This window comes from Chaetura pelagica, unplaced genomic scaffold, assembly GCF_000747805.2.
Source record: "Chaetura pelagica isolate M959 unplaced genomic scaffold, ChaPel_1.0 scaffold963, whole genome shotgun sequence".
In the NCBI taxonomy this organism is placed as follows: domain Eukaryota; kingdom Metazoa; phylum Chordata; class Aves; order Apodiformes; family Apodidae; genus Chaetura; species Chaetura pelagica.
Genome location: NW_009952705.1, coordinates 36721 through 53254, shown reverse-complemented (window position 1 = coordinate 53254; position 16534 = coordinate 36721). Strand labels below are relative to the sequence as shown.

General features: G+C 39.0%; 2 protein-coding genes across 2 annotated transcripts in view; both read right to left on the bottom strand.

Annotated features, from left to right (window-relative positions):
- Positions 1-3588, bottom strand: part of SOST (sclerostin) — a 4161-nt gene extending 573 nt beyond the window's left edge. Inside the window, exons 1-2 of the mRNA XM_009994119.1 lie at positions 3369-3588; positions 7-189 (exon numbers count right to left, since the gene is read on the bottom strand). Of these exons, the coding sequence (XP_009992421.1) occupies positions 7-189; positions 3369-3588 (403 nt within the window). The remainder of the gene's footprint in view (positions 1-6; positions 190-3368) is intronic.
- A 5872-nt stretch (positions 3589-9460) lies between these two features.
- On the bottom strand, positions 9461-16526 carry DUSP3 (dual specificity phosphatase 3; the record flags this gene model as incomplete). The annotated part of the gene is made up of 3 exons (XM_009994118.1): positions 9461-9894; positions 12523-12749; positions 16474-16526. Coding segments are annotated over 3 exons (486 nt in total), but the record flags the coding sequence as incomplete, so codon positions are not given.
- Between the last annotated feature and the right edge of the window lie 8 nt (positions 16527-16534).

Genomic DNA, 16534 nt, shown 5'->3' with positions numbered 1-16534 from the left:
CAGGAATGCAGCGATAATCCAGGGCATTCTGACGCCACCACTTCCCTCTACCAATAGAGTTGGGAAGGAGGTGTGAGGGGACACACTGACCCGAGCAGACCAGTTCCTTGACGGGCTTGATGCTGCGGCAAGGCCCCTCTGTGACATAGTGTGTGGTTCGCATTTCTCTGCAGCTAAACTCCGAAGCATCTGCAAACAAGAAACACAGTAATTACTGATTACTTTCTTCCCTCTTTTCTTGAGAAAGCTCTTTTTTGTTTCTGTGCAGATACCTATCTCTGAGCCGGAAACAAACTGAACATCCTGAATGGCAGATTCTGGGAAGAGAATCTCCAAAGACTCACTTGTGCAGCTTCTGAGTATTTGGCTACTCTAGTTATGAGAGCTTTGAATGACAATGTCCAAACTGATTAATAAAATCCTTTTCTTGCCATTAGGTAAATTCCATGTCAGGGTTTGCAGATAGGCAGTGGAACTTCTGAAGCATAACCCCAGCAGCATCGGTTACTTCATGGGAAATTTTTATGGGATTCTTCTGGCTTTATTTGCCTGTGGGCAAAACTTTGCCCCATTGCTCAAGTTTAACTCTACTGACTCCAGATTTAAATTATTTTGCAACATAGGAAGCATTCCTTAAGTGATTTTTAACTAGAATAATGAGTTCCTGGTTTGGGAAATAAGAAATAACAATAGTGGTAAGGAATTCCCGCTCTTTGGGCATTAGGTTTTCCAAGTTTACTGCTGTCTGTGATAATCCCACATGTCCCTCATAACTTCCTTCTAGATGCTAGAGGCATCTTCTGGCTGATTAGGAACCCTACAGTGTTTTAGGTTTTTCTGCCCCTTTTTCTCAATGGATGGCTACAGGCAAAATAAACATTAGGAAATTGAAGAATTTTCAGCATTAGGGATTTAGAAAAAAATCCCAATTGTAGCAAAAGGCTTTTTTGGAAGGCATCTGTCTTGCCAAGTGACATGCTTGGCTAATTGACTTGTTTGGAAGGCACAAATTTGTTTTTTGAAGCTGTTTGTGAAATAACCTAATCTAGATAAACACATGTTAAGGTTCTTAGTCAAAAGGATAGTTTGAACTCAGGAATGCTGCTTGCAGTAGAAATCCTCAAAGGTCAGATTACAAATAGAAGGCATCTTTTAGGCCCATTCTTCTTGCTGTGCACAGGGCGATTGCCTGCTTAATACAACAAAAGAGACTTCTGACCCTGAATTATTAGTGGTAGAACAAAATTTGTACAGACATTTAAATTTTTGTTTTTATTGTGAAGTACAGAAACATGACTTTTAGTGCTCAAGTTTATGTTTATGAAAGTACAGCTAACAAGATTTCATTAAAAAAAAAAGTTTTAAGGTCTGCATTAATTACATTGATCCTTGTCGGAATGCTGTGACAAAAATGCTGACAACTGAATGCCATGTGCACTTAGTCAAATCTTCTCAAGCTCCCTCAGCATTTAAGAAAATTGTCTATGTAAAAAATAATGTTCTGAATCAGTTGTATTGTACCACCATACCACATAGGCAGATAGAGTTGAATAATGGCCATTTGTCTCAGCTATATGTATAGGTAAATTTTCTGGGCACATATGTCCCAGTTGAGTGCAGGTTCCATGTACTGCAGAAATTCTTCATGGTCTGGTGCAATGTCATGTGTCTCAAGAAGGTCTGGCCGCTTTGGATCATAATTTTGATTCCTTGTGTTAAAGATGTTAAAATAAGTATGCAAGACGATTGTGTATCTTGAATAACCCTCCCATCTTCTTCATTCTTTATCTCTTAAGTAATTGTTCTTTCCACTGCTAAAAATACACACATATTAGCAGCTCAGATTCTCCCCAGTTGATTTTAGAGTAGTAAGAGGCTATAAAACGAACCTGTTGAGATATAACAAGAAAACAAACCTGCTTTGACCTGATGGTTCTTGGGGCTGCCTGTGAGAGGCCCATTTAGGGATTTAGGACCCTTTTGAAGTTGCAATCTCAAAAAAAAAATCTTAATATTTTTTTCTTTTAAAATACTGTTAATGCTATGGTTTTAAACACCTTAGCTAACAGCTGCAACAAGAAAACACAATTCCCTTCCAGTTGTCCCCCAGAACAGAAAGCTAGCTCAGATCTGCAATGCACAATAGTAGAAACTGTAAGTTTTACTTGGTGCTACGTGCATTTATTTAGTAGCCAAATGTGCCAATCTGGAGGACCAAGCTTGCCCTGTTTGCCAGTGAAACAATTCTTTAGAACTATCTTTCTCTATTTGGTGCAAACTCTCTGTCTTCCATCTCTTCTCACAAAGCTTGTGTTTTACATCATTGCTAATGTCATTGCCAGACGTTTGACCCAATGCAGGGGCAATGTATTAGGAAGTATGTTAGTGCTGTTAAAGTAGCTGACCTGATTCTAAGATTGCACACCTCTGCAAAATAAAGTTCCTTCGAATTAATTTGGATATGAATTCCCCTTGGGAGTATATTAACTGTTCATAACAGCTGTTTTGGCTGCTGAAGTTTGGCTGTTGGCATGGGACAGTGTAGCACACTTCTCTCATCTAGCTGAATGCCACCTCTGTGTGCCATTTGTGCCATGTGATCTTAGATGTCACAAGTGTGACTCTTTCTAAATATTAACAATTTCACAGAATCACAGAATTATTGATGCAGACACCTCTGAGATCATCAGGTCCAACCTATGACCTAATACCAACCACCACATCGGCTAGACCATGGCACCAAGTGCCACATCCAGTCTTTCCTTAAACACCTCCAGGGATTGTGACTCCACCACTTCCCTGGGTAGTCCATTCCAATGTCTGATCATCCTTTCTGTGAGGTGTGATTCCTAATGTCCAACCTAAACCTTCCCTGGCTTAGCTTCTGGCCATGCCCTCTTGTCCTGTCACTAGATGCCTGAGAGAATAGCCTGACCCCCACCCAACTACAACCTCCCTTTTTATATTATTTTTATATTATTATCTCCACTGTCAACCCCTTGCCCCATCCTAACAGCAAAGAGAGAAAGATGACTTGTTGGTATTTCCTCACTGTGCTTGCAAGTACAAAACAGAAATTTAAGTAATAGCCTCTGCAAGTTTTATGTATTGGAGTTGTGTCTGCAGAGAGCAGCTGGGCAGAATAAGAGTGCATATTGTAGTCCTTAAGGATAGACCAGATTTTTCCACAGTAAACCCTGGTATATCCCTTCTAATGTTTATATTGATACTTCTTCAACAGTAGATTTAACTCCCTATCACAGCATTAGCTCCACACCTAAAGGTTTTACTAAATAAACATATATGATAACAATTCTTTTATAAACTGTTACAGTTCAAAATAGTAATAATGATGTTATTTTTCTTACCATTAGCATCTGAAGCTTGTTGTATGTGTCTTCCTCCATGCTTTGCCTGGTTCATTGTGTTGTTGTCACTGAAAGTTTGCTCCATTGGTGTTTCTTTGTTGTCAGTGATCTCAGGAATTATTTCTGTAGCATCATTTTTAAGCATTTGCCACCCTTCCACAGATTGAAATGCAATTTGTAGTAAGACACAGATAGAGCACACGGCCCAAGAGATCTGCATGGTGGCAACTCAGATTATTTTTTTGGCACCCGGACAGTCTCAGATCCCAGGCAAAGGCACATTATTCCCCTTTTTAAAATCCTTTTTAGAACCAAGCCAGCCAATGACTATACAAAGTGGGAAGGGCCAGACAGCTCCTCATTCATCTCAGCTTTTGTCAGTGTGAAATAAAATGGGTGTGTGGGGGTGGGTTAGTGACAATATTGTACAACTTCTATGTAAAAAAACTGATCGTATGCACTTCATTTTTGTGCCTGGCAACAATGGTGATTGACAAGACTAGGATAAATTGCAACCTGACAAATCTTTTTGCAGTTGTTTTTTAACAATACTATAATTAAAACCTGCGTCTCTCTCCATATTTGCATCTTTGGCAATTGTTTTTTCCAAAGGTTTTTCAGACTTTTTACTGTTGTTTTTCCTCTGTGTAAAGTTAGCATATCTAGAAACTGTAGCTCAGTAGTTACGGTTTTCAGTCTCTGCACACAAATGATTGTTGTTTTTTTTTCCTTTACAAAAGAAGGAGCTCTACATTTTGTTTCACTAAGGTTTTCGAAGAAATAGGAAAGAACTTACTTTCAAATTGAGAAACTTTGTTTGTTTTTTCCTAAGAAATAGGCTACTTGGAATATGTCAGGATAAACAGCCAGGATGTTGTACATCATGCTTTTTTATATGCTGTTTCTCAATTTTTATAACTTCAAAAAAACCCAGCACATTTGTATGTGCTTTAAATTCATTGCATACTACTATTTCTCCTGACATTCTGTGCAATTGTTAAATATAGGACATGTGCTTATTTTAAACACAAGAACATGAGCAGACTGATTTCCATTCATGATGCAACCAGGAAAAATAATTTATGTCCTTATGTCGAGGACACCTATGTCCAAGATGCATTCAGGTGTCAGGTTTTAAAATCTCATCCATGTTACTCTTCCTTGCAAAAATAAGATTATAGTGGTGATACTTGCACCATTTCTCTCAAGACCACATACACTTCCAAGTTATTTGCAAAAGATGTCAGGCTAAATATATTGATGAGAAAGCATCTCAGCTTTAGGTAAGGTTAGGTACTGAAAGCAAAATGTTTTCTCAACACAGCAGAGAAACACCCATTTGTGTTACTGCAGTATTAGTTACATACATCCTCCTGAAAATGTTTAATGTAGAAGAGATTCACTGATTTTTCCTACTACTGTAAGACTCATTACCTGAGGCTTGCATTCCATTCTGACAGTTTCCCTGACCTGGCATGAAAGAAGTGACACCAGATTTAAAGTGGAGGTTCATTCTTCCTTGGTGCGACCTTGATGGTAATTAATAGGTTTAAACAACAGTAATGATCTGAGGACATTTCACCACTTCAGCTTTACACATAAGAGACACACACAGCAGATAGACTAGTGGTACTGAGTTTTATGAGCTTTAGCATACCTGCTCTGTAGAGTTCTTTCCTAAAAGAATAGCATCTGAAATACAGTGTGACGTGTTTTCTCTCCTACCCTTCCTCTCTGCTCAACGTTATAGAGGTTAGCATTCTCAGAATTGCCCTCCTTTCCAGATATTCTAAAGAATCTCTAAAAGCAATTATGCATTCTGTTGCATAAAAGTGTCCCCTTACTGTCTGTTCCCTTTCCTTCTCATCTCCAGCTCACATCTTTTGCATCCTGCCATCTCAGAAATTACTCTGGTTTTATGGAGGGATACAACATACTATTTTCCTTTTACAAATTTTTTTTGTCTCCACAGCCAGTCAGGGTATCGTTCCTTAATACAGACTGTTGTGGCATAATTTGCCTCAGATGTGCTGATCCCTTTCTCCCTGTGATCTTCACAATCAGCAGCAGCACTGATTGTCTGTAATTAATAACTGCCTCCTGTACTCAAAGCAGTTAACAATGGTATGACAAATATAGGAAACCCAAACAGCCATTGCAAATGTTTTCTCAAGCATAATTTTTCTTACTTATGAGTAAGTTTATTTTTGGCTTGGAGCTACACAGGTGAAATCTTTTCAACAGCAAAGGATACACAACTTCATAAGGACATCACATGATTGTCCACCAAATAAAAAAGGATTCAGCTTGGAAAGCTGTGGAACCACCTTCCTGATGTGCTTGCATCGCAACACTGTACTATGAAGTACTAAGAAGAATACACATATGAACCAATTTCTGAAAACAGTACTGTCACTTGTAACTAATGGTGCTCACTGTCTACCACCTCTGCCCATACCTGGGCCAAGGGGTGTTCTGTTAGGTATCCAGGCCCTAAAATATATCTGTGCAGTTTAAGCTTATCTGTGGACTGTGGCTCATAATTCACACACTGCCCATGAGTTCAGTTTCTGACATGTTCAAGAACTTGTTTGATATTTTTTTAAGAAGCTGCTTGCCCAAGCGACTTTAATCTGTCTCAAGAGTTTTGCTGAGTCACATACTACCTTGTACATGTATCAGTCTGAATCTATGATGTGATCTCCTCCAAGTAGCCAGGAATAAATGGAATCTTACTGTTCTCCCAGCAAACACTGATAAATCATTCTAGTGGCTTGCCTTTTTCAGTGATAGGATACGAATAAAGTTCATACAACATCATTGTTTGGGGATGCAATGATGACTGCCTAGCAAAGAATAACTAGCCTACAGCTCCATCTGGTGAGTCAGCTAGCCAGTGAACTTGGCATACTGGAATTAAAATTAAGAAAACCAACAAGACAGCACTTAATTATTTCCAGTATTTATTTGCAGAACAGAATAAATGAATAGGACACTTTGATTAACAAATCTTAGTAAGATTCCTCTCAGGTCTATTCTATTTTTAGTTTACTCATTGACGAAGCCTGGGAAGTAATTTTAGAAGAAACCTCTATCCTATACTAAGTGAGATTCCATTAGATAGTCCCTCTGTTCTAAAAGCATTACAGTAAACTAGCAAACCCAATAATTTAAAAAAAAAAAAAAAGGGAAAAATCCTGCTTCTAGTTGTAGCGTCAGAGATTTAATTAATTCTGGACAACAGAAGACAGCTCAGTGAGAATGTTTATACAATTAAAACAACATTGCAAATAGCCTTTCTGCTGTTCTCCTTTGCCCAGCAGGATATGTTTGTGTTTCAACTTGGAGAGCATGTTGTGTTCTTACACACAGTTCTTTTCATCTTCAAAGCCTTTTATTAAGATTATTAATTCTCACATCACCAAGAAAGGTAAGACAGGCATACTCGTAGGAGAAAAACAGAGTGCTATCTACACAAAAAGTACCACACTGCTGTTCAGGATAAACATATTAATGTAAATCCAGATCACACTATTTTAGCTATAAGCAAGAGGTTTCAGTTTCAAAAGTGCAGTGTTGCTTTTTGCAACAAATACTTGTTTTAAAAAATATAATCCAAATTAGCATGGTTATAAGGAGCATCTCAGAGTAAAGGGCAGCTGTGCAGTAATTTCAGAATAAAAAGGTCTGTTTCTTCCAGTACTTTCTCAATTTCCTTTTATTCGGAAAGCTCTAGTTCTTCTTTTAATACAATCTTTCTTTCTACAATAAGAAAAAGAAATTGAGAAGTAAACAGTGTATCATTATGGATTAGAGGCATACAGGCTCTTCTTGGCCAGCTAAAACAGGCAGAGGAATTTGCAACATTGCTGTACTTAAACAGCAAGGTAAGACTAAAAGAGGAAGGGTATGATCCACTAATGTAACAGTGGTCTGACATGCCAACTATTTTTAATGAACTCTAAAAGCAGAGCTAGAAATGGTTTCATTACTGAGTCACCCATAACTCAAAATAGGATATATTGTCACAGAACTCATTTAAAATCTCCACCCTCATATTACAAAATGTTTGTTAAATCTGTTTTGTAACACTGAGATAAAGGGGCCAGGATACCACTGAAGTTACCACCAGAAGTGAGCAGTGTCCCATGAATTGAAATAACATCTTGAATACAAGAACAAATTACTGTGTGGAATTCCTGACTGGAATTTTTGAGTTCTAAGTAACAGGTCAAAGACAAAGTGCATGGCACATGAATTTCAACTTTTTCCTACTTTCTTCCTTGTAGTACAGATAGGCAATATGAATACATGCTGTGAGATGAGATAGGAAAAAAACCCAAAAAATCTATACCCATAGTAAAATGAAAGATTTGTAAATAAGACTGCAGTATGAAAAGCTAGTATAGTAGGAAAGGACCATGTGTTCCTATTGCCCAAGCTGTACAGCATGAGATTAGTAACTAGGAATTTTGAAGAAGCAATTAATTTCATACTGATACAATGTGAGAAGGAGAGCAGGTATGTAATTACCCAATGAAATAGACTACTGTTCGCTATTACCAAACCCTCCTGATTCAAAACAAGCACTAAATACTGACTGAAGGGAGGTCAAAGGAAACACTATGTAGAGTGTTCCTTAGTTATCCCTTTAAAGGACACAAAAGGGAAAAGGCTACTCGATTTGGCAATTCCCATCTCGTGCAAAGAAACAGAAATAAGCCCAGTTTCACCTCTGGGGTTTAATTTCAAGAAAGCTGTCTAGCTATGCAGAACCCCCGCCACACCATTCCCACCACCCCAAACCATACAGCCCCAACAACTGGAAGTAAAACAATGTATGTCCTATGTGATTTTTGATTAGCAAACTGAATATACAAAAGTAGATCTGGACTTACATGTGTTACTAATACAACAGTGTTAGTTTTAAGATTTTCAATCTAGAACTACATTAAAGCAAAGATAAGAAGGAAGTGCATACATCTTGGGTTCTCTTAGTTGAACCAACAATTCTGAATTTGCAGTGGGAGATCCTTTTTATTAATACAGTGCTGTAACTCACAGGTACACATTTACACATTAAGTCAGGCATACTGTAAACAAAGCTTCCTCTCCCAACATTGCAATGACTCATTTCATCTGCATGTCAAACAGAATCAAGACGTAATTTATTTTAATAGAAAGTAAATGTTTCCTACTCCATATGATACGCAGCTAGGCTGATCTCTATTTAATGATACTATGCAAGGAATCCAAGAAGTTAGGAGTGTATTTCTGCAAACTACTTTGAAAGCACACCTGTGCGATCCTACTGGAAATAATCTGCATATGTGCTCACTCCATTCTGTGCTAATAAACAGTGATAGGGAAGAAGGGAGAGAGACACCGTAATTCAATACAAGCCTCAGAAGCCATTATATTCTGATACTTAGGGCTTGATCATATATCCAGTACAAGCACTCCTAAATGCAGACTTTTTTTTTCTTGAGTTTTTTCCTCAACACTTGCTCTTGACAGTTTTTTCTAGTATGACTTCAAAGCAAAAATAAAAGAACATTTAATATCAGACTATTTCATGTCAATTGCAACAGATATTTCATGTCAATTGCAACAAATATTCTTGGAAATACAGTGTGCATCAAGATTGGGCTTTGAATGTCTTTAATACCACACACTAAGTATTGCATAAATCCACACTAAACACAACACTGCATAAACTTCACTTTTCAAGCAAGTGTATCTGTGCATTTGTGTATATGCTTCTCCATTCCTTGAAGCTCCTACACTCAAACTTTAGGCAGCTGTGTGCGTGAGAAAGAAGCTTTAGAAAATACAGTACTTCAATTAAGAGTGAGTGAAGACGTGTTGGGTTTCTGAGAAAATGTTGCTCTGGTGGAAAACAAGACAAGCTTTAAATGAATCACACTCAATGTCAATGCAAACCATATATGCTACAGAGTCTGTAGGGGGCTGTGAAATACATTCTATAACAGCTGTTATAGAATCATAGAATACCAGGTTGGAAGGGACCTCAAGGATCATCTGGTTCAACCTTTCTAGGTAATACTGTAGTTTTTATTAGAGTTACCACTAGTTATCCCTCTAAAAACACCTCTTAATTGCTACAGCTCCAAACAATAACAAAATTTAGTGCCATTTTGAAAGACAGACTCAGTGAGATACTTTCACTAGACAAGAGTGGGAATTCTCTCCCTCACATTACGTGATTTAGCTTGGTGGTTGGGGCTTGGGGATCTAAAGCAGCTAAGATGACCTCTGACGGTTTGAGAAACTTAAAAAAAATACTGTGATGCTCTGTTCTAGGGCTTCAGTTTGCCCTCCTTCACTAACTGCTCATTGAGCTGGCAAAGCTGCCTTAGAAAGCCATCATTTGGGCCAATTTCTCGCTTCTGCCGGACAGTGCTTAGAGCAGACTTGACATCCATATTCTGGCGAAGCATGAGGTAGGCGATGACCAGTGTAGGAGATCGGCTGTAGCCCTCGCGGCAATGCACAAACACTTGTCCTGCAGGGAAGACAGGTCATACTTTGGGTTATACTGGAGTATATGTTTGAAAAGAAACATGAAGTAGCTAGGATATAAAGTGTAATAGTTTTAGTATTTCAGTGGCTTGAGAACTGTAAATTCTGAATGCTACAGAAGACGCAACTTGAAAGAAATGTGCTATCACTCTGCTGCTAGTGGCTACACAAATCTGTTCTCGAGGATAATGCAGAAAAAAATGGTTGTATATCAAATGTTCACTCTAAAACATCTTTGCTAATATATTAGAGTCAAATTTTGTCTGTTTACTACACTTTTCCAATCTTTGTGGTTTAGAATAAGATCACGAGTACCAAAGAGCACAAATAAGTGAAGCAAAGTTTAAAATACACTGAAGACAGAGAAATATGCTCTTTTCATGTATTCCACCTCTTGAAATATATCTAGCCTTCTTGCTGCACTGCTGCCAATTTCTATGCTAACTCCATGTTGGATCATAACTGGCTACTTTTCTGGCTATTTGTGAAGCCACATTAACACTCAAGTTCTGCTCAGGGGGAGGAGATAGAAAAAACTGTGAGCAAACTTGAGCCTGGGAGGAAGGGAGGGATGAGGGGAAAGTGTTTTAAGATTTGGTCTTACTTCTCATTATCCTACTCTAATTGGATTGGTAAATTAAATTAATTTTCCCAAGTTGAGTCTGTTTTGCCTGTGATGGTAATTGCTGAGGGATCTCCCTGTCCTTATCTCAACCCACAAGCCTTTCATAATATTTTTCTCCAGCTCATGGGGGGGGGGTTATCAAGTGGCTTGCTGGGCACCTGGCATCCAGCCAAGGTTAACCCACCACATGAGTAAATCCTGTATGTAGGTATCCAACAATAATAAAGCAGGCCACTGCTTCTTTTGAGAAGTATAACTGGATTTTATTGCTTCTCAGCTGCTTCCTCTGTGATGTGCTTTTCCAGACACAAAAATTTTCCCCTTTCCAAATGCAATGGGAGATATGGCCCCAGGCTATTCTCCAGAGTATTTTTTTTTTCTGAGACAAGAGAACAGCCGAACCATACACACGTTTTCATCATAACTACAACTTTTTTTGAACCACAGCAGCAAAAAGCCCGTTACCACATTTGCCTTGAGCTGCAGAGGCTTCTTTGCTCAAAGCAAGCTCAAGGCAAATATCTAATCAGTAGCAAGTTAAAACAGCTAAAATAATGAATTATTAATATTTTTTGAGAGCCCATAGCCATAAATTAGCAAGATTTAGAGATTCTTGATGATATATGAAGAGAATTGACTTCCTCTCTGCAAATGATCACAAGCAAAAGGGTTTCTAGCCTTCTTCTGAGAAAGTGAGTTTCTTAAGGGCTGCCTTCCAGACCTGTAGTACACCAGACCTGCCTTCCAGAACTTTATGCAACTACAATGCTAAAATGAAATTGAAGAAAAGTACTACTGCATCCCTATTGACTTCACTGTCCTTACTCTACAATGCAATGTCAAACAAAACTATCAAATTTCAGTAGCGAATTAAACTTAAAACTGGCTCCAGCATTACCCAGCTACAAAGCTCCTCTTTGTTTACCCCACAGTAAGAAAACAGTGGCAGTCATGATACACGACTAAGACTGAAAGAATCAGCAAACAGAACTACTACTGTAAATTCAGATTGACTGCAACTGTTTAGATTGAACTAAGTAGGGACAGCCATGGCACAGCTGGCACTGGTAAACTGTTCTTTCCTACTGCAAACTGCTTCAGTGGGTCACAATGCTAACTGGAAAAGTCACTTAAATTTTTAGAAATTCTCATGCTCCACCAAACATAAAGTAAAATTTCTTTCCATCTGTCAAAAGCACATCACAGCTCTACTACCATTTCAAAGGACTTCTCACCCCTCTTTTTTTAAATTCAGGCATAAAGCAAGAAAAAAGTAAGCATGTGTAGAAATAACTGGCATGCTGAATAGTGAGGCAATAAAAAACCCCTTCTGGCCTACTGCACTATGTCCTAGGATTTCTGCTCTGATGAAACACACTTTAGGGAATAGTGTGGCAATCAGCAACATTGCAAATACCATCTCCATCCTTCCTGCACTCCTAAGGAATAACGAGGTTATATTAAAAAAAAAGTCTTCATGACTTAATGTAACAAAAATTGTAAGGCCACAATCTCCCTAAAAAAAAAGCCCACCAAAGCAGGTTGTATGAGTACTCTTCAGCAATACATTACTTGTATCACTTCTGCCTTTTAATTTCTAATTTCTAGTTCCTAAACCAGCTTTTAGATCCTAAACTTTTTTTCTGTAATGTGATTTACCACTTCTAAGGAAAAATAAGAACATATCTTGCAGAAGAGCACTATTATAGGATGCAGCAGCTGTTTCATTTCTCAAAGCCACCCCTATAGTGACAGACTTCCATTTGCCATATGCTGGAGACATATATGTATAGACAAAAGCATAAGTTATTTTATTGTGTATTTTGGTGTCTTTCATCTTTCATCCAGAGTTTTGATCTGAATTCCTGCCTTGGTTGTTCAGTTGATAATCTGAGCAAAGAACCATTCTAAACAGTAAAATAAATTGCTAAGAGACATAGACACTGCACAGAAAACATGGCAGAATGATGTTTCAGTTTCCCTTACCATCCTTCTGGGAAAGTGCTTTGTCAATAAAATCAGCTGCCTCCTCAAAATAGCGACTGAGGTTAAATTCTTGCGTATCGTTAGCTTTAATGCCATGGTATCTGATGCCTGTGCCTTCATAGAACTCTGCATTAGTGTTGACATGCATGAATGACTTCCCCTCTGCTGCATTCAGAACATGGGTTATCCCCAGACGCTGCAACCTCATAATGTTCTTGGCTATGAACCTGTATGATGAAAAGTATCAAGAAAATTATTAGAACTTGGTGAATCATCTGAGTATGACATCCCCAGAAAGTACTGATAACCGAAACATTTGATTTTTCTGTTAGTAGACGCTAATTATACTGTGCCTGGAAGTGAATTAGCTACAGATTATAAATTCACGGAAATATTTAGAGCCATATTCACTACTCGTATATGAGAGAATACTGCTTTCTTGGCTAACAACTGAGCAGAACACACACGAAACTTAATCTGTTAGACCCTACTGTGGCATAAAATTGTAACTCTGACCATAAAATTTTGACCAAAGAAAGAAAATACTGGATAACAGAAAGTCCAGGAGAGTTAACTTCTGTTACCTACATAATTTAAGAAACAGTTATAAAAAGCCTCTATTGTCAGCTACCAGTGTTGCAGGGCCAGATAAGCACCACTTGCTACTCTAGCAGACAGTCCAGACAGACATTGTAGGGGGCAATTTTAACGACTGTGAAACAGCACTGGTTCCTTCTCAGGCCACAGGCAGATAGAAAGTAACTGCTCCTGCATTTCCAAAGGACTCATCTGAAGACTGCTTTGAGATGTAGTCCTCTGCCCCTATGCTGTTGAATATCTTTCAACTCTTGGAAGGACCTGGCAATGTTAGCCAAAGGCCAGCATTACAGCAGTATAATTCAGTCTTTGCCACTCAAGTGGCAAACACTCAAGTGTTTTCATCACAATTATTATAATTTCTACTGTCCTAGTTGAAATCAATTCCGAATGGAAAACAATTCAGATGAGTGATGTTTAAGATGCTTAAGTCCTTAAGAGAGCATTCAGTACTTTTAGGTCAGCTAAGCCCTTTCCAAGTCCTCAGTTCTATCAAATGATTTTAGCAAAACCACCTGCTCCCATCTCTAAGTGGCTAAGAGCACACTACCCTATTAGCGAGCAAATGAGAAGGGCAATATATAATAATCATGTAATTCAGGTTTGATGTGACAATTAATTAGACTGAGTAGTAGTGACATAAGCTCTGATAAAAGCTCTAGGTTGTACAATGGCAAACAATTCATGTCCTTACTAACGCAACTGATCATGCACCAGATCTCTACTTGTGCACTGGAACAACATCTATAGTAAGAGGAGATAACCATTGAATAACATGAGGAGGACTGTTGAATCGTTTTTGTTGTAAAACTAGCTCTTGTCATTCTGAGTCAGATTATTTCTCTATGTTGGTCCCAGTATTTGCCTCACTTTCCTGGGAAGAAAAAGACCGATATGGTCTTATGCACCATGTGGTCTTCCAGTAAAATCTGAGCCCACTGGTCAACGTTAGCAGAATATGACAGAACGCTTTAGTTGAAAGGTAACTCAGTGTCTGCACACTGTGTGAAAGGAAGTAGCCTAAACAGACACAAATTCTTTATTGCTTTTAAAGGCAGCTTTCACTGCGTGGGTAACTGATCGTGGAAGCAGAAATCACTTAGAAAATCTCCCTAAAGCTCAAGTCATAAATTGCAAACACAAGGAGTTTTAATATTAAGCTGAGCTCCAGATAAGCATTTGTGCAGTATCTTTTTGGACAAGCTTCTAAGAGGTAGCAATGCAACTAAGGGTTTTGGCTGACACAAAGCTATTCTAAAAAGTAAAAATGAATACCCAAATTAGTTGCTTTTTATCTATATTAATCTCTGAGTGCATTCACTCACAATTTTCATGTAATTCAAGGCTATATGAATATGTAGAGCGTTCCTTTTCTCCTAATGACTGTTCACCCCTTAAGTTGTAGTGTAAGCAGGAATCCTTATGCATAAGTGAAGCTTCTACATTTTCTGCTGTCTGTGCCAAACAACTATGGCAATGAGCCAAATATTTGTGAAGACTTCACTACCCAAACAAATGTTGACAGATTTTCCATCTGGCAGGACACCATCTGGGCCAGGGTACAAGCGTCAGTGCCTGGAGAGTTCTGCTTGCAACACAAGAGTAAATCCTACAGTGCAAGACCAATTAAAAAAGTGTTAATTCAGCTGTGAGTTCCTGTGTTTTGTGGGGTGAGTATATGGTTTAAGTCATAGATCAGTATATATCTGATAGTCAGGTCAAGATCAATAGGAACTCATGTCCTGGAATTGTGGTTCAGTCTGGAAACTGGCTCCCCTGGAGGCAAACTCATTCCCAGTGAATGATTTTTGCAAATTTAGTAGATTGTTTTCTTACACAGCTAGAGGTGAAAAGGAGAGTATTTGTATGCCATTTTTTCTCCCTTTCCAAACAGTCCTCGGATCTCTTCCATCCTTAATATTTCATTCCAGCTGCATCATGTTCAATGTAGAAATTCTAGCTCCTCCAAACAGCAGAGAGATGCTAACATCAGTTGCTTCTATTTCCCTAGGAAAAATCACAGAATCTTGTCTGTTCTCAGCATGGAAGATGGAGAGTAAGTAAAACTAGTGAGAAGTGTTTATTTTGAACAAAGAACAATTTTACCAGCCACAAAACAAAGGTCTTAGAAAACTATGCATTAGGAATTAAGGGTACATGAGGCTATCCCATATGGGATTATAAGCAAATAAACCAAGTCCTTAATAGCAAAAAATGCCAGCATATTAATACATTTTAATTTCCACTGTTAATGAAAAATTGTTTACTCACCACTTCTTCCCTTATAGGCACTAAATTTAATATTAATTAAAAAAGTGTATTAGGATGGGCAAAAAGGGGAAAGAGAATCGGCAGGATATTATAGGATTGGAACAGATAACTGAAATAATAATTTTGGTGCAAAGAATAAACATCATACAACTGAGAAAAGTGCTGCACCCTTTTCCCCATTTAAGGGCTTTCATCATAGCCATACATGTATTGCTGTGGCTCCCATGATGTGCATGAGTACTTAATTAGGGTGAGGTTTTTTGGGGGCTTAGGAGTGCAGAAGCATTCATTTGACCATCACACGCAGGCATGGTAACTCCTACTAAAAGTCTTGCTTCCTTTAGGTCATTCCGCACATGGTTAAACCAAGATCTAATACTCATAGTGCTACTTTGCTTGTTCTTTGTCTTCCTACTTCTTCCACTCATCTGACATATGCTTATTACACCAGTGTTGTGATCAGGTGTCCACAAACTATACTGTACATATATGTCATAGCATCTTGTCTATCCTCCCGCTTACGTATGGTTGACCACAACTTGTTAGTAAGAGTAACAGCAGGAGAAAAAAGCCTAGCACTGACACAACTGAGCGGGTGTTTCATTCTTAAGCAACTTAACTAGTTTTAACCATGTTTTAGCTCTAACTTAGATTTGGGACTTGAAAACGGCACTGAACGTTTTGGCAGACGCCACTTAGATGCTGTGTCTCATCGTTTCCCGTGTCAGGCACCAGCAGGTGGCTTCTTGGGCCCTGCAGCCCAAGACATTTCCCCTAAGCTCCAGACCCTCGGGCTGCCCAGCCCCGGCCAGGCTCTGGAGGGCCTCCCAGGACACGTAGAGATCTCGCAGATTCCATCCTGCAGCCTGACTTCCTCTGGCTCAAATTCCCGATTCGGTGGTTAGTCAGTGAGTGCCCTGTGTCTCACAACCCTGCACAGCCTGGCAGTCCGCCTACCCCAACCTCTGCGCTTAAGTGCCTACAAGAACACGGCTCACAGGCTTACAAAAACGGGACCCCGTCTCCACCGAGCCCGGCCTCGCCCCTGGCGAGCGGCCCGCTGGCCCCGGCAGGAGCACTCACGCGTTCCCCACGTGGATGCGCGGCACCACCTCGTTGCTGTGCGCGCTAGGGAGGCTGTAGC